This window comes from Nicotiana tabacum, chromosome 3 (assembly GCF_000715075.1).
Source record: "Nicotiana tabacum cultivar K326 chromosome 3, ASM71507v2, whole genome shotgun sequence".
NCBI classification, from domain to species: domain Eukaryota; kingdom Viridiplantae; phylum Streptophyta; class Magnoliopsida; order Solanales; family Solanaceae; genus Nicotiana; species Nicotiana tabacum.
The window spans coordinates 129,251,517-129,269,951 of NC_134082.1; the positions used below are offsets into that span (position 1 = coordinate 129,251,517).

General features: G+C 36.9%; 2 protein-coding genes and 1 pseudogene across 2 annotated transcripts; 2 read left to right on the forward strand and 1 right to left on the reverse strand.

The window, feature by feature from the left end:
- Positions 1–307: 307 nt before the first annotated feature.
- On the forward strand, positions 308–1,133 carry LOC107828046 (12-oxophytodienoate reductase-like protein; annotated as a pseudogene).
- A 7,743-nt stretch (positions 1,134–8,876) lies between these two features.
- Positions 8,877–11,034, forward strand: LOC107828048 (uncharacterized). The gene is made up of 3 exons (XM_016655294.1): positions 8,877–9,297; positions 9,953–10,291; positions 10,390–11,034. The coding sequence occupies exons 1-3, from the start codon at positions 9,010–9,012 to the stop codon at positions 10,882–10,884; spliced, it is 1,122 nt and encodes a 373-aa protein (XP_016510780.1). The 5' UTR covers positions 8,877–9,009; the 3' UTR covers positions 10,885–11,034.
- A 1,196-nt stretch (positions 11,035–12,230) lies between these two features.
- On the reverse strand, positions 12,231–15,879 carry LOC107828047 (uncharacterized). The gene is made up of 3 exons (XM_016655293.2): positions 15,513–15,879; positions 15,219–15,434; positions 12,231–12,600 (listed from the first exon to the last, which is right to left on the reverse strand). The coding sequence occupies exons 1-3, from the start codon at positions 15,774–15,776 to the stop codon at positions 12,532–12,534; spliced, it is 549 nt and encodes a 182-aa protein (XP_016510779.2). The 5' UTR covers positions 15,777–15,879; the 3' UTR covers positions 12,231–12,531.
- Between the last annotated feature and the right edge of the window lie 2,556 nt (positions 15,880–18,435).

Below are 18,435 nucleotides of genomic sequence, written 5' to 3' on the forward strand. Positions count from 1 at the left end.
GAAACAACAAAGATTGAATAAAATAAAACCCATCACAAAAGAAAAGGAAAGAAAAATTTTAACTTTTTTCACTCGACTACTTTTTGGATTATATATATATAATCCAAAGATTTTAACTTCAGATTGTAAGCAACGTTTTAAAAATTATTAAATGTCATTCAAAAGCTATTGAAATGGCTGTTACAAATTAAAGCCATTAAGGCTAATAAAAAGTTAATTATAATATTATAATAATAACTATTAATTAAATGATAATGAATATATTATATTTTATTTTTGAGATATAAGAATTATCTTCTAACGGTATTGCTTAGAATTTGATGGAGTCGAGATCAACTCTTCAAACGGCTTCATAATCGACCAATTCTTGAATGACCAAGTCAACAACAGGCCTAATGAATATGGTGGAAGCATAGAGAACCGTTGTCGTCTTGCTCTTGAAGTTATAGAAGCTGTTGTGAAGGAAATTGGAGCTGATAAAGTTGGCATAAAACTCTCTCTCTTCTCGGAAGTGCACGGGAAAAGGGACTCGAACCCTGAACCTCTGGCAACCTATTTAGCTAATGAACTCACTAAGCTCGGATGGGAGTTGTATATCTTCACGCGGTTGAGCCAAGGGAAGAGCCACGTTGCCTCAAATATATAAGAATATAATGGCTTTTGAGGGGACTCTTATTTCTTCTGGTGGCTACAAGAAAACTGAGGAAGATGAAACAATTGCTGAAAACTATGCAGATTTGATCTCATTTGGACGTTTGTTCTTGGCAAACCCTGATTTACCTAAGCGTTTTGAAGTTAATGAACCACTGAACGAGCATGATAGGAGCACCTTCTATATGACTGATCCAGTTGTGGGTTACATTGATTACCCATCTCTTGAAGTTGCTTGTTAAGTTATTTTCTTTGTGGGAAAAAAGTGGAGTTTGCTTCTACCTGATAAAAGGTTAACTAACTATTGTGTGATGCGGTCAGTACGAAGTTGTGTTTACTTTCTAGTTTGTTAAAATAAGAGATCGATGTCCAATACAATGTGACTTGTATGATGTTTTTAAAGATAAATCAAAGTAATGTGTGGGGATGATCCTTTGTTTGCACTCCTATGTTTCACTATAACTATACGAAAGTAGTTAATACCCAACAAATTGTGATTACAAAAATATGAAATAAATAAAGAAAATGTGAAAATCTGCAAAGCACAGATTGAACTTTTAGCTTCATAAACAAAAATCACAATATGTAAGACCAAGGTAAATAGAAATCAGACTACCATCATAGACCATCAGAGAAAAAGCAGAGAGTCCTGACGTTGAAAGAGTGAGGAAAAAAGTAGAATTTTTACCACATCAATAGAAACATAATGAAGAGTAAAAAAGAAAAAGAATATTGAGAAACTCAAAGGAAGAGAACTTCGAAAATATCAAAGAAGAGAGAACGTTTGCTATTCCAAGAGAGACCCCAATTATTTGCTTTGTGTTATTAGAAAAGACATAATGTTAAATGGCCAATCCAATAGGCCCACCAAGGGCACGAAATCAGAAGCCATTAAATAAAGAAAAAATTTCATAAAGCACTATTTTTTAATGGTAATTAGCTATCTATAGATATCATTTCCTATATTACAGATTATAGATACATTTTCTGTTGTTATAAGATGTATTAAATGTATTTAAGCTACTGTATTCATGAATACAGTAGCAAAAATATGCGTGAATCAGGGAAGTCTAGCTAATCAGTTGTTGTATTCGAGTGTATTCGACTGTATTCATGGCGTGAAACATGGGATTACAGCTGGATAGATTATTGTATTCGACTGTATTCACGGCGAACAGGGGATTACACTGTTTTTAAACGGAAAGTGAATCAATTAACATAATAGACTCTTAATATAACTCAACAAACTCAATTATAACACACAAATTATGTATTTCCAGTTATAAAAAAGAATCTCAACCGAAAAATACCCCAAAAACATAGCAATCTTCAGAGAAATTATATAATACATCTGAATATATAAATTATATTAATTAAAAAAACATATGAATACATTCATGGCATATAGCGAGACAGTGAATACAATAAAATACATAGAATACAACGGGATACATTGAAATATAATGAAAAAAAAGACACTGAATACATGGAATACAGTGAGATACATTGAATTACAATGAAAAAAAAGACAATGAATACAATGAAATACATGAAAATACAGCGTAAAAACCAAGAACCAGCAACTCTTTTCATCGCAAAAAACATAAACCCAGCAAATCTTCGTCCCTCATATTGTCTTGCTCTGGCTCAAAATTCACTGTCTCCAAGTTTTATGAAGATGAAGAACAAGATTTCGAGCCATATGAAGATGAAGAACAAGATGGCTATAATTCACAAGGAAGCAGAAAAGAAGAGGGCACTGATTGAAGCAAATCGAGGCCAAGATTTTCTAAAAGCAGAGGAATACTGCTGCGAAATTTCGTGAAACTGGAATTCCCAAAAAATTCTTGGGTTTCTTGGGCTCGAATTACATCCATCTTGTTCTTCATCTTCATATTGTCTTCATCTTCGTTCCTCATGAATCTTCATGTGGCTCGAAATCTACTTCGTCCTCTCTCTTTTTCTTTCTGTTTTTGTGTTTTTGTCACGACCCTAAACCCGGACCCGGTCGTGATAGCGCCTCTCGTGAAGATAAGGCCAGCCAACTAGTCCCAATTCAATTTTTAAAATAGTTAAACATCTATAAACAGTCTAAGCATGAGTGAATAAGCCAAAGACTAAGCAAAAGATTTTATAATGTGGGGAATACAGCCCGACATCGGGGTGTCACAAGTCACGAGCATCTACTAAGGTCTAAAATACAACTAAGTTCTTCCCATTGAGCCCAATCTAGAAGAAAATCATTATACATCTCATGCTCCCCATGCCAGCAGAAAATATACATCTCTAGCCACGGTAGAACTCGACAAGAACTCTCTGACTCCCCTCTACACAAACAAGCCATGTCAGGACTGAATCCTCCTAACTCAACCAACCTACGCAAGCCACTAAAACCCAAGAGCATTGCCGCGAAATACCTGTAGAAACTCATTACCTCGTAAGAATCCAAGATCTAATCATATCCTTACCATACCGACTCGGCCTACTACCAAGCTATCCCATCTGTCCGGGTTCCCTTCTGACTTACCTTCAACTTGATACTCCTTCTTGCTATAACATCACAATTTCTTAACTCAGACTTACCACACGAGACCCAAGCATCAAAACCACACCGTCCTATGGTCCATAAGCCGCTGAATACTCTCTAGATATTCCCAACAGCGCCGCATTCAAAATGCTTACCCTGAAGAGACTTTCTACGAATCCAGAGCCATTACCTTCATCTTCCTGATACTGATATATAGAATTCCATAATTAATATAGAAAATACCACAAGTCTTGACATTTTCCAATGAAAACTCAGTTTCTAGCCACATATACAACTTGAAAATACCCAATTGTTACATGTAAAATCTTGAACACATCAGAAATATTCTCGAGAGTCATTCACTCTACTCAAATAGCAATTTGCCTGATCAAACGAACAGAACCACTTGTGCCTCAATAGCACTCTGACATCGAGAGTGTAACCTCATCCGAGAACAACCAAGCAACTTCCTGCTCTATGCACCAAGCATCCTTTACCAACAACAATTCAAGACATTCCGTAATTCTCATACACCTATGAAGCATACTATATCCTTTGTTAAGAATTTTCCTTTACTCGAGCCATCCTCGGTCTCAATCTCCATAGGCCATAACTGATTCGTCCGAACACCTCGAATTGGGACCAACATAGCACATAACTGTGCAATCAACTAATCAATAGCAGACTCTCCCACTTGGTTCGAAGCCATAGATCAAAACACACTCAATAACTCATAACGCATATACTCTATTGTTGTCATAATACCATAGTGAGATTAAACTCAAATCCTTTGTAAGCTTGGGAAAACACAAATCATCATGTACTTTAAATCTTCTGCAAATCTCGCATTCACTCTCACAATAGTTAAACCCACTCTCTTAAGCGACCCAATTTAAATTACAGCACATATCTTTCACTTGCAAATGAGATCTTCTATCAGACAACATAAAGATTGCACAAACTTCCGAACACTCCTCAGGAGATACCACACCTGCTTCACCTCGAACTAACCTTTCCGCATACCTTCCACCGTCATAAACTTTACGCAGTCACTTAGTCTTCCTGAGTCTGAACTCATAGCGCAACATGAAATTTACTTCACTCCCAACTGAGAAACATGAAAAGATTCTCCATACGCCCATAACTCGGGGCTATACCTCGAATCAAGATGGAAATCAAGCACCTAATAGCTCTTCTATCCCCCAGCAGACCCTTCTCATCGCTTCTAAATCATATGGATACATCTCGCATTACTAATATACTCATCACATAGCCATCCAGCCGTCACTTCCACTAATAGGGACAATACCAAACATATAAGTTCAAAAATACTTGCTCACACAATCAGCACCTCGGTGCTCAAGCTATAGGCAAAATTCGGCCTCAAGTCCTCTAGACTGGCCCAACATCAACTCACAGAGATCACATCTCGCCCCTCGATCAAGGAATCACAAGCCATTGATGCACATCAGATACTGAGCGCTCATGCACATACACGAATGCGTGGAAGGAATTCAAAGAGTTACATTTTAAGCTGAATCAAGGACGCACGATAAGAATTCAAGAATGTGAAGTTTTTCCTAAAGGTTTTGCAGCCTCTCGAGGATAAATACAGACGTCTCTGTACCGATCCGCGAGACTCTACTAAACATGCTCATGACTCGTGAGACCTATGTAACCTAGGCTTTGATATCAACTTGTCACGACCCTAAACCCGGACCCGGTCGTGATGGCACCTCTCGTGAAGATAAGGCCACCCAACTAGTCCCAATTCAATTTTTAAAACAGTTAAACATCTATAAACAGTCTAAGCATGAGTAAATAAACCAAAGACTAAGCAAAAGATTTTATAATGTGCAGAATACAGCCCAAACACAGCCCGACATCGGGGTGTCACAAGTCACGAGCATCTATTAAGGTCTAAAATACAACTAAGTTCTGAAATAGGCTAAATACAGTCCAAGGACATCAAGAGGGAGATAAGCAATGCTGCGAACGTCAGCAACTACCTTGCTAAACTCCGATGACTCTGCCTCTGATCAGCCAATACCCGCTACCAAGTTTAGAAATACCTGAATCTGCACACAAGGTGCAGGGAGTAAAGTGAGTACTCCAAATCAGTGAGTAATAATTATAACTAAAGTCTGAATGGTAAGAAATCACGAAAAGTGCATCAACATGTTGTATAGAAGTAGTACACAAACTAGTAAGAAAGCAATGAAGCTAAAAAATCTCTTAAAATATCTTAGCTCAGTTTAAACTTCTTTGAAAATGACTTTCTCAACGGTTGCGCAAATGAATGCAAAACAATTAGTCAGATAAGCACATAAAGTCGCCCCTCGGGCACAAATACACAATTAAACAGGTATATGACAGGCAAATAAGAAAGATAAGCACATAAGGTTCGCCCCTCGGGCACAATGTCAATAAATCTGCCCCTTGGGCAATATCTCAGAACAATACCAGCCCCTCGGGCAATCACATAGAACAATACCAGCCTATCGAGCTATCTTACATCACAATGGGTACCCGCACTCACTAGGGGTATGCAGACACCTGGAGGGGCCCCTTATGGCCCAAGCGCAATATCAAGCCACCTCGTGGCATCATAAACAGGCTCCCGACCTCATATCAATATCAACAAGCCACCTCGTGGCGTACATATCTCAGGCCCTCGGCCTCATAATCAAATCAGTGTATCTCCGTTGTGGCGTGCAGCCCGACAAAACAGTATCCTCACAACACAGGCCCTCGGTCTTACTCAGTCAAAAATCACATAAGCCACTTGGGCAACAGTAAATCATGATGCTCAGCCCAAAATATGATTTAAAATATCATTTCAAGTATTAAAACAGAGTAAACATGGCTGAGTTTTGAAAATAGTGGAAAATAACATGACTGAGCTCAAGCATAAAATCAAAATAGTGAGGAAACATCAACAAAAATCCCCGAAGGGTTCAAATAGTTGGCACGAAGCCCAAATATGGCATTCAGCCCAAATAATGATGATAGCAAATAGATTTCAGTCAAATGCGTGGTAAAATCATCAATTAGGACGGACCAAGTCACAATCCCCAATAGTGTACGACCCCACGTTCGTCATCAAGCGTGTGTCTCACTTCAATATAGCACTACGATGTGCAATCCGGGGTTTCAAATCCTCAGAACATCATTTACTATCATTACTTACCTCAATCGTCCAACCTCTAGCCCACGATGCCTCGCCCGCACGAATCGACCTCTAGATACTCCAAATCTAGCCACAATCAGTACATAATCATTAAAATATGCAAAAGGAATGAAGCCCACTCGAAAATATCTAATTTTACATTAAAATCCCGAAATTACTCAAACTCGGCCCCCGGACCCACGTTTTGAAATCTGACGAAATTAATATCAATGGAATCCTCATCCTCATACGAGTCTATACATACCAAGAACATTAAAATCGGACCTCAAATGGCCCCTCAAATCCCAAATTTATACTCTCCAAATTCAAGCCCTAATTCCTTAATTTTAGGCTTAATTCCATGATTAATTAGGTGGAATTCACACAAGAATCGAGTTATGAGTTCAAAAATCTTACCTCCAAGAAATCTTCTTGAATTCCCTCTTCAATTAGCTCTCCCAAGCTTCAAAATCGCCCAACAATGGAGGTTCTTAGCCTCAAAATCGCGGAATAGCCCTTTTAAATCATTCTGCTCAGGCATAAAAATCCTTCTTTGCAAACGCGGTCAAAGCCTCGCGTTCGCGAAGCACAAAATTACTTTGACAAAATTTCCTTCATCGTGAACGTGTCCTACCACTCTCAAACGCGAAGACTTGGCGCCCTAACCCAACGCGGACGCGACTCTCCTCCCGCGAACGCGAAGAACACATAAATCCTCAAACTCAGCTGGTCACTTCCCCTGCGCGAACGCGGAGCCTCCCTCGCGAACGCGATGCACAACAAACCCAGCCCTTCGCGAACATGGAGCCTCCCTCGGGAACGCGAAGGCTAAAATCTCGACCTCACCAGCTAACCCTTCGCGAACGCGAGGGCCTACTCGCGAACGTGAAGGCCAAATGCCTGCAATACTGAACAGCAATTTTCTGCAACTTTTCAAAACAAGAAATGGTCTGATTAACCACCCGAAACTCACCCGAGGCCCTCGGGACCTCAACCAAGCATGCCAACATAAACCATAATCTCATTCAAACTTGTTCCAACCTTCGGAACGCTCAAAACAACATTAAAACACCAAATTTGCATCGAATTCAAGCCTAAGAATTCCAAAATCTTCCGAATTACGCTTTTGATCAAAAACCCGACTAAACCACGTCCGAATAACCTGAAATTTTGCACACACGTCACAAATAACATAACGAAGCTGCTGCAACTTCCGGAATTCCATTCCGACCCCTATATCAAAATCTCACCTATCAACCGGAAAACGCCAAAATCTCAATTTCGCCAATTCAAACCTAAACATTCCACAGACTTCCAAAATGCATTTCGATCACGCTCTTAAGTCCCAAATCACCTAACGGAGCTAACTGAATCATAAAAATTTTGATCCGAGATCATATACCAACAAGTCAAATCTTGGTCAAATCTTTCAAATTTTAAGCTTTAAACTGAGAACTATTCTTCCAAATTCATTCCGATTACCCTGAAAACCAAAACCAACAATTTACATAAGTCATAATCCTTCATACGGGGCAAGTCATGCTCGAGAACTGACAAGCAAGGTGCAAAAGCTCAAAACGACCGGTCGGGTCGTTATAGTTTTGGACCTCCCTTCCCTTATGTTGAAGATTTGAAGGGTCGTCTGAAAGTGCAGGAGGGAGGAGAGAGCATGGGGTTTTTGACTAATAGTAGGTGATGTGGGTGAGAGGAATTTTGAGATTGAGCATCATGTGTTTAGGGAATGGGGGAAGAGAATGGCATGTATCAAAGTAGAGAGAGAAAGAAAATAGTGTAACTGAATAGCATATTTAGTGGCTTAGGGGTAGGAGGTAACCAAAATTAGATATATTGCTATAAACATTAAAAGGTATCTATAGAATATAATTTTTTAAAATGATATTTATTTAAAATAAATAAGGTGTTAACCTTTGCTATATGAGGTAAAAATTACTTAAATAAACATACACTAATTTTACATCAGTTTTTTGTACAGAAGCCTATTGTAAGGGAATACGTTTTGAACAATTGAGACTACTATATGTACAATGGTTCAATACTGTGTTTGTACAGCTTGACCATTTATATAAAGTAGTAATATGAATTAAATAAATTATTAGAATTACATATTCTTGCTAAGTTCAAGTTTATTGTAATAATATACAATTTTTATGAAATTTTGAATCCGTCCTTCTTAATGTCAATAGTATCTCGTTCAACGTAACCCTGGTTAACATGCTAGCCCAAATATGAAATTAGTTAATTATAAGCAATGAAGATGCAAAATAAAATTATACTTACAAATCTTGGATAAAATTGTGCCCGCACGACTGCTAAAAGAAAGGGAGAACCTTTAGGCATAGTGAATTCAAAATACCCTTACATTTTTGGAAATCTCTCCGCAAAAAATTACCCACCTCAAAATACTTTTTTTTTTCAAACAAGAAAAACAGAGAATTAGACTGTTGTTTTTTCATTATAACAATCCTTAATTATCTCTGAGCCTTTCTCTAACCTTATGTTTCTCTTACATACAAAACACATTCTCTCTCTCTTTCTTTCTTCTTTTTCTTTTATGCATTCAGTATTCGAAATTCATCCTAACATTCAAAACACACACATACTAAGTTTTAATTTCATTTTAAATTTTTAAAATAAAAATTACATGAGGACACTTTGTCCCAATGTTGATAAAGAAGATGGGCTGGAGACAGTACTTGAGGTGCCAATTCCAGATGAAATGTTCAAAAGCATGGGCAGTAATGCTGCACTCAGATGGCAAAATATGGCAACCTGGATGAAAGCGCAAACATCTGATAAATGGTCTTCCCCTATTGTTGCTGCTCGTTATAATGAACTTAGTTTCCTCCTTTATATGGTTGGATCTCCTCTTATCCCTTTCCAAATTCAGTTGGGCCAATCCGTTAATCGTCCCGTCAAACATTCTTCCATTGTAATATATGAATTCTCCAAGCTTAAATCTTTTCACTTAATACCTGTGCATTTTCATTCATCGAGTTGTAGATAACATATGCATTCTGAGTTTAACAAGGCAAATGGATCCTAATTCAGAGGCGGAGCCTGGTTCCTAATTTAGAGCCGGAGCTAGGATTTGAAGCTAATAGTTTCAGGATGCTATACATCTTTAGTGAATTTCTTTAGACAAATACATAGTTTGGACAAAAGTTATTGTGTTAGGCCTAACCGTAACCGGCATACCAGCTCGACCCCTGGATCCTATGTTCAATGGGTTCAATTGCCAGAATTTTCTGACACGAAACATAGATATATGTAAAGACCATTAAGATTTCAACAAACATTAAATTCTGAACTCATGATTTCAGAAGTAGAACATATTCAGGGCAAAAAATCATAACGGTTGAACGCATAAAGTGTAGATCTTGGATCTTTCGTTCAGCCTGAAATAGAGATTGTCAGTTTTAAGATAAATTTGGACCTAGAAAACATGCATGACAGCCAGCTCCAAATCCAGAGTGACCAAAAAGGACCACATTTACCATTATGACCAAAATTATTAAGTATTAATCTGAGCAATTCTTGATTGTTTCTCTTTTGATATCTTATTTTTGGACTGGAAATATATGCAGGAAGCTTCAACAGCTAAATACATATTGCAACAATACATTGCAGCAACAGGGGGACAACAAGCACTAAATGCAGTGAACAGCATGTGTGTAATTGGGCATATTAAAATTACTGCATCTGATTTCCATCAAGGTGATCAAAGTGTGAAGGTGAGAAAGAGTGACGAAAACGGAGGGTTTGTGCTTTGGCAAAAAAACCCTGACCTTTGGTGTTTAGAATTACTTATCTCTGGTTGCAAAGTAATTTCTGGTAGTAATGGTAAAATCTCATGGAGACAATCATCTAATCAACAAAGGCCTATCTCTAAGGGTCCGCCCAGACCTCTCCGCCGCTTTCTGCAGGTAATTACACTGTCAATGTATATAACTTAAATTTGTTGATTAATTATATTGCAACCTAATAATAGAGCTAAGGTCTAAATGATTTGCCATTGTTGTAGGGGCTAGATCCTCGGTCAATAGCAAACTTGTTCGCGAATGCAGTATGCATAGGAGAGAAGATAATAAATGATGAGGATTGTTTCATTCTCAAACTTGATACAAACCAATCAGCTTTAGAGGCACAAAGTGGTCCAAATTATGAAATACTTCACCATACAATATGGGGATACTTTAGCCAAAGATCAGGCCTAATGGTCAAGTTTGAGGATTCCAGGTTGCTAACAGTTAAGACCAGCAGAGACGACGAAGGTGTATTCTGGGAGACGAGCACAGAATCTGTTATGGAAGATTATAAATATGTTGACGGAGTTAATGTTGCACACAGTGGTAGAACTTTTGTCACAGTTTTCAGATATGGAGAGCACTCTGCAAATCACAAGAGGCAGCTTGAGGAAAGATGGAAAATTGAAGAGGTAGATTTTAATGTTGGACGTTTGACAGCTGATTTCTTCATGCCACCTTCTGATTTCAGCAAAGAACGTTCTCGGGTTTAAAGAAGAGGGTTGAAAATTATATTGTTGAAGCAATTAAGACAATTTTGCAGTATATAAAGAAACAGAAAGGTTTTTCTCCTGTCAAGAAAGTCTAGAACTACTAATTTGAGCAGTATAAATAGAGAAATTTGTCTAGTTTTTTATTTATAATTAGAGGACTACCTGTGTAGAATGTTCAATGATATCAAGCTTGCGCACTTACTAACTCTATCAAATTCCTCAACCATATGACAACTGTTTTCCTCTACACGTAGTCACCTTAAGTTTCTTACATACAGAAAATTAAAACTGAAAGTATCTGTTACCACTTGTTGAACAATACCTCATCTACGATAAGAGGCAAATATAGGACGAGTTGTGTGGGTTCAATTGAATACATTACTTTCTACTCGAACTATGTTTACATATACAAAAGATATTTTAAGTGTATATATCATAAGAACACGCTCATTTTGATTCGCTTCTTTCTATGAATCTATGGTCAGTTTCCCACCCAGGCAGTTGAAGGTCACAGTTACTCTTCAAAAAAAAAACAAAAATAAACTTCAGGCTTCATGATATTATTCCATATAAAGATACAACTCTTTCTTCAATCCTAACCCTAAAATATGTCAATGAGTTGTGGTCAGAACTAACATATAATCAAACACAGTAGATCATTTATATATAATAAGATGCAGTTTCAAATGCAAATGCTTCAATCGGCAGATGTCAGTGACAACATATATAGTCGTCCCCATCCACCTCAAAAAGAGTATTAAAGGTTAACGTTTATCCTACACTGGAAACTAGGAAAAGTAAGATGAAGGGAAAGTAGGAGGAGAAAAAAGAAAGGGAAGAGAAAATGGACAAAAGGTTTTTCTTTGTGGATAAACTAAAGATTGATTACAGGGATTGTATTTGATAAGAATGAAATTTTGGACTCCGATTATAATGATAATTGCTCATCATCTTTAAAAGCTCTTCAAATATATCAATTTGTGATAAGTCAGACTTTACACTTGATTTATTGTTATTCTGACATCAACGATTTCTACAGTTGAACGGGTAGATATACAATAATTACACCCTGCCTTTTTACAAACACTACTTCATTCTAAAACAGTATAGTAAATTACACAGCGCCGTCCTTTATAAGAGGAGTTGAACTACTAATACTGCTAGACAATGCACATGCCCGTGGACATGGCCTGATTGGTGTCTACACATAATTACCCTAAGGCAAAAATTACAAGTTTAACCACAACAAACCAAAATGAAATTCCTGTTCCCTTACGATTTCACATCGTCAGTAAAAATAAGCGGAAAATCAATCTATGGAAAATGTCTTCCAGTGCAAAACTGTAGCAACAACTCCAGATTTTTCTTTTTGCATGAATTAATCCAATCATGATAATGTTTGAGTTTTTCACCAATATGTGCTTTCATTAGGAAGACAGGAAAATAAAGGAGAATAAAAAATTACAAGTATCAAAACCTAAATAGATACATCGTTTTGTCCTTACAGCAAAAATGCAATGCATGTCAGTGTAATCTTTTCCCAAATGCTCCCTTTCATCAATACCAGACAGCAGATGGCATAAATCACCATTTATCGTGTGTGAAAAAGCCGCAACCACGCAAATGGGGGTTCTTGATTTCTCCAAGTCATAACCTTCTCCCTGTTGCAGTTGTTTGTTCGCTCTTCGTTTGCCTTAGACTTAATTCTCGCACTCCCTGAAATAGTTTAAAATGAGATCAAACACACGTCAATTACAATCGCTGCACATGTTAAAGGAGCAATCACAACATAACAAGAATCTGGGAGAAGCAGGAGTTCAGGATTGGAGAGAGAAGAAAGACCACCAAATATATATATATATATATGTGTGTGTGTGTGTGTGTACTTTTGTTTCTTGGTTTCTCTCTCTAAAATTTAAACAAAAGACAACCCAAAATAGTGGCAGAAGTCAGTGAACAGATTCATCTGCCACCTTCAGCTTCCAAAAAAGTTGCTCTCCCACAAACTTCTTTTTAAGAGAATTCTATATTAATGAGGCAGACCTTACTCTTTTGATTCAATTACAACGAATCCAGTGCTACCTAAGGTTGTTTCATCTGCCCGTGAGTTGTGCAGATGTGTGCATGTTCATGTTTGAGACAGATAAAGATAGAGATCCAGCCATAAAGAAATGAAGAACCTTATTTCTCAAGCCAATGTTACTGGCCTTCTGAGAGGGAAAAATCTTACTATCCATCACCTGTCGAGCTTTGGGTGCATTACTTTCAGGCATTTATGCTTCATACCAGCTGATTTGACAAAATAAGTTGCAGAAAGATACACCAATCATATCACTGTGTAGTTAAGTAAGAAGTAGCTGTACATTTCATGCACGCAGCCCTATAGAAGGCAAAGACAACTTTATTCAACTTTATTTATGTATTTATTTATTTTTGATAAGGAGAACTTTCAACTCTTATAAGGAGCAATGAGAAAATTCACAAGCTTGACGGAGAAAAAGAAGAAATAACACAAGAATGGGCGGACCAAAGTCGAACAGAGAACTGTGCTATTATCCAGTCCAATCAGCTCGAAAACTTCCTCTTAGTATCAATGACCCTGGAAACTCCATGTCTCCATCTTACGCGCCAGTAGACAGCACTAGCAACCCAACGCCACTGTCATATGCTCCAGCCCCCTTTGGTTACATGTATCATGAGGAACAGGATGGAATTAACTGGGAAAGGTAAGAAGTTTGTAAAAGGATCTTTTAGAAAACAAGAAAGCCTCCATCATCTCCTAGGCATCACATAAATTTTAAGGAAAACAAAAGGCAACAAAGAGATAGGGAAAGAGAGATGGAGAGAAGAGGCAGAAGAGGACAAGTTAGCATCTTGTCTTTCTTCATGGTCACCGCATGTCTAGGGCTTCATTTCCTGCCTAACTCCTGTATCCCCCAGCAGGAATGTGAATATAGTGGAACTAGCAATCCAAAGAGTTGATGCTGGAAGCAGTTGACCTGGTTGATAACTCCATATTGGGTGCATGTACTGATCAATATTTAGATGGTTGCAACGTGGCATTGACTATTCAAGTTAATGGGGTTTATTGCTATCAACATTGGCTGCTTATTTGCTTTCTGATAACGTGCATGATGAAAATTTGGTGAAGATGGAGGACAATCTCTTTGAGTAGTTTTGGTGAGAATGGAGGTCGCAAGTGATGCCTCAAAAAGCAAGGAGTTTCAGCAGTATCATATTTATCAAATTTGTGACAGATATTCATGTTTATTTACCCACCAACTATGTTCAATTGGTATTATTATGACCATAGCTATAAAAAAACAGTTACAATTTTACAGCAGAAAAGTTAATAGACACCGCTTTGAATTAAATGACATACACTACTTCCAGAGCCTTGAGATACACAACTGCAAAGCACAAATAATGTTGATACAAACTTTTATCACTTCTGTCTAGCAGAGCTATCAGAAAGCATTGCATTGCTCCTTTTTGAAACTAGTTTGTAAGCTGGAACATTGAGTTACTAGAGGGAAAAGTAAGACCTTGAAGAAATCTGAACTGCTCCTTCACACTTCATACGGTTGCGTGACAGAAAAGAAAAATTGAAGCACACAAAACATCCCTCTAAGAACTCTTTCCAAAGGAAAACCCATATTTCTATCTGAAAATAGTCAAAGTCCATCATTTCCTAAAGATGTAACTAAATTAACACAAATATCAAGTTCTACACTAGGAAAAACTTAAAAGTAAGAAGGCGCAACAGTGCACAAATGGAACAAACCAGTTTCTAACTTGGTCATAATTAAATTACTTCCGTCATTTGGTAGTGGAACCTCATGTTTACATCGCAACTCATTATAACTGTAAACTCCATATTGCATCAGCACAAAAAATTCACTGAAGTGACCTGAAAAGCTGCTTGTATCTTGTGTGTACTTTTGGCTGAAACTCCTCTTTGTCCTCACATTATAGTTCCCGAAAGAAAAATCCAATTGAAAAGAGGAACCAAATTAGCTTCTAAACTAAGATAGAGGAACCGGTGGAGGCAAAAAACACTAGGTGATTTATTCTTATCGCCTAAGCTTGGTAGGAGTTACCGGGTACGTGTATTGGTGGAGGCTGGTGGGATGTAGCAGGTACCCGGTGAAATAGTCGCGTAAGGTGGCCCGACACCACAGATAAAAGAATTTCTCAACTTATCTAGTTATCTAATAAAACACCCCCAAATCGCCAACCTAAAATGTCAAAAAGTTAAATCACGTGTTCATAGCCAAAGCTGACCACGGGGAAGAATTGGATCAAAGAGAAAGGGGCAGATAGAGAGAGCTAACCAATGAATGGAGAGGTGGCGATTCAATAGGAATGTAGCGAACAGACATCTTAGCGATCTCAGAAATGGCATCTTCGGAAACTCCAGGAACATCACTGGTTAACTCCTCGTATGCCGCCTCAAATGCTTCCTGCCAAAACTTTGGCATTTTGATCCCACGGCTGTTTGTATATACATCCCACATATGCTTCACTAACTTCTCCCTTTCTTCCATTGCCTGGCCAAAAAATACAATGAGAATCGGAGGATTTATAAACAAGGAGGGAAAAAAGGTAAAGGGGAAATATGTACGGACGAGAACGTCGAGATCTTCGGGGAGAGGAATGTCGATATTATCGGAGATGGCGTTGAGGTTGCCGGCGGACCAACGGAGAGTAACAGTTCCGGTGAGCATAGACCAAAAAGCTAGCAATAAAATAGCGGCAAAAGCCCAAAACTTGTAACTACCTCTGCCGAAAATGGCGGGATAGGAGGAGGAAGTTTCCTTCTTGGAAGTTGTGTACGATGATGAGGAAGGTGCCGTCGGCGTTGATATGGGAAGGGCATCGTCATCCTTCATTTCAATTTTCAACTGCGCAACGAATGTGGCTTTTTGTATTTTTCTGTTACCCTTTCCTTTTATTTATACGTTTGGTTTATTTTAATTTGTTTTTAACTTTTTGCATTTTCAGAGTTCAATCTGAACAATGTCGAGTCGATTGGGATAAAATGGATTCTCTGTTATCGTAATTGTGCAGCGATTATCTATTCTGGGGGCCACCACTTTTTTTGTTGTAATTTGGCCGATATTCCAAAAATCTTCTTTTTAAAATAAATATTATTGTCAAATACAATTTCATGAAAAATCTATATCTATATTATACTAAAAGCACGAAAGTCTTAGCAAATATCGTTCGTGTTATAAATAGTATTTTATTTATGGGTGGCTAAGTCACTTTTTCCCTATAAATAGAGGGGTTCTATTCCATTGTAATTGATCTCAAATCAATAAGAATCCTCTCTCTGCTTTTCTCTGCAATACTCTTCTTCTTTTATTGTTTCATAACACGTTATCAGCACGAGACTCCAACCAATTGACTAAAAGCTTTGAGATTGAGCATAATGATTGTCAATTATTCCATGAACTTCCTTCATGATTAAATTCTGGATTTAAGGTATGTACTTTACCGTATTTTTCTCTTTTATTCTGTAATTTGATTTTAAATATAAGTACAACAACAACATCCCAGTGTAATCTCACAAGTGGGGTCTGGGTAGGGTAATATATATGCAGATCTTACCCCTACCCCGAGGGGCAGAGAGGCTGTTTCCAGGAGACTCTCGGCTTAAGAGAGTAACAAGAGACTGATTTTAAATATAAGTAAAGACAATAAATTTTGATTATAACTCTAATTGAGTTAGTAAGAAATTATAACCACTCGAAGTGATAAAATTTCCATGTCTTGCCATGATTAAAGTCATGTATGATCATGAGCATAAAAAGTGATAACCCGTCTCATTGAATTTGCTCCATTCTCATTCCCTTAAGAGAATGTGATAGTAGTATGTGATAAGTCTGAAAGAAGACAAAATTATTACTATGGATGTATCAATGGATGTTGACGTGGCAATAGACGAAATTATAATCGTCATCATTGTGATAATGAGAATACTAAGGATTCTCAAAATAATCTTTCACTCTATGAAAGTAATATTTGTCATCGATTTGACATGAGATTTTATAAAGCACGTATAGATGATTATGGTACATTTATGAATTGAATATGACAACATGTGATTTATGAATACATATTCATTCTTGGAAGAATATGAACGTGCTAGTTGTAGTGAATATACCACACTCACCTTTAGAAGGAGGTTTGAGATGATATAAGAAAATAATGTCATTATTATGGCATAAATGGTTATTGGTCATGTACTTATTGTACGCCAAAATATTTTGGCAATATGATTATTAAAAGTGGGTAATGCAAGAAACAGATCTTGCATATAATTTTGACTATAACCATAATGGTATAACTTTCTCTTTAAAAGAGATATTCACCATATGGATGTTGATGAATATATGGTAATACTAAATTAATTGAGAGCTCTGGAAAAGCCAATTATTACTATTTTGGAGGAATAAAATTGATTATCAATAAGGCATCGTGTTGTAGTAAATTTCAAAGAAACTTAATTGAGTTTCTAAAATATTCGCGAAAGCGGTTGGTCATACTGAGACTATACAAAAAAAAGATTTAATATCTTCTATTACTACAACTTGTAGCGGGGTAATATGCATGTGAAAAGCTACCCGCTTTATTCTCCAGTTTGTACTACACAAATAAAAGAATACCACAATAAAGTAAAAATTTATTGATATAAAAACCCATATAATAATAAACTTGAAGTTTATTGATAATTGCACACGTCATGGTGTAAACCTGAACTTTATCAATATTAATAATTTATTCAATTGGCATAATTGGTTTAGCCATGTTAATTTAAGTATGATGTGCAAAAATAAAAGAGAATTCACATGGGTAAATATTAAAGAACTACAAAGTTCTTTACGAATTCTCTTACGTTGTTTGTTCTCATTAGTTAATAGACCAACTAAAATCGGGATTGAATCCCATGAATGTTGGAAATATCAAAGGTGAATATGAGCTCATTCACATTCCATGTATACTACATAAGATGCATCTATGAGATGGTTATATGTACGATTATTATTAACCCGCAACATGGTGTTTGCGAGGTAACTTGCTTAATAGTTTAATTTAGAGCATGATTTTCAGATTTTCTATTCAAGAAGTTCATCTTGATAAATTAGTTTACATCACAGTTGGTTTTGCAAAATGATTTATTGAGTGCCTCCACTTAATAACTAAACAATTGCTTATGAGAACAAAGTTATCTCTATCAATTTGATATACGTTATATACCAAAGTATATTATTTTCTCCCCTCACAAGTGGTTCAAGGTCAGAAATCAAATAATTCTATCTTATTATTGTTGATGTGTGCAGTGTACATTTTGATTAACACTATAACACACAAAGATAGGTTCTCAAAGTTGAGGAAACAAGTTAGTTTTTCTAACATGAGGGAGAGACATGATAAACAGTTGAGAAAAAATTACGTGGAATGAATTATCATTTATACATCTAGATCCTCGAATAAAATAATATGAACTTGAAGTTCATAAAAGAATAATTCATGTGCAATATATTG

Coding starts and splice junctions, on each gene's coding strand:
- LOC107828048 (XM_016655294.1), top strand. CDS start 9,010: ATGAGGACACTTTGTCCCAATGTTGATAAAGAAGATGGGCTGGAGACA. Junction 9,298..9,952: donor CCGTCAAACATTCTTCCATT/GTAATATATGAA, acceptor AAATATATGCAG/GAAGCTTCAACAGCTAAATA. Junction 10,292..10,389: donor CTCTCCGCCGCTTTCTGCAG/GTAATTACACTG, acceptor CCATTGTTGTAG/GGGCTAGATCCTCGGTCAAT.
- LOC107828047 (XM_016655293.2), bottom strand. CDS start 15,776: ATGAAGGATGACGATGCCCTTCCCATATCAACGCCGACGGCACCTTCC. Junction 15,435..15,512: donor CCGAAGATCTCGACGTTCTC/GTCCGTACATAT, acceptor TTTTTTGGCCAG/GCAATGGAAGAAAGGGAGAA. Junction 12,601..15,218: donor CGCCACCTCTCCATTCATTG/GTTAGCTCTCTC, acceptor AAACTATTTCAG/GGAGTGCGAGAATTAAGTCT.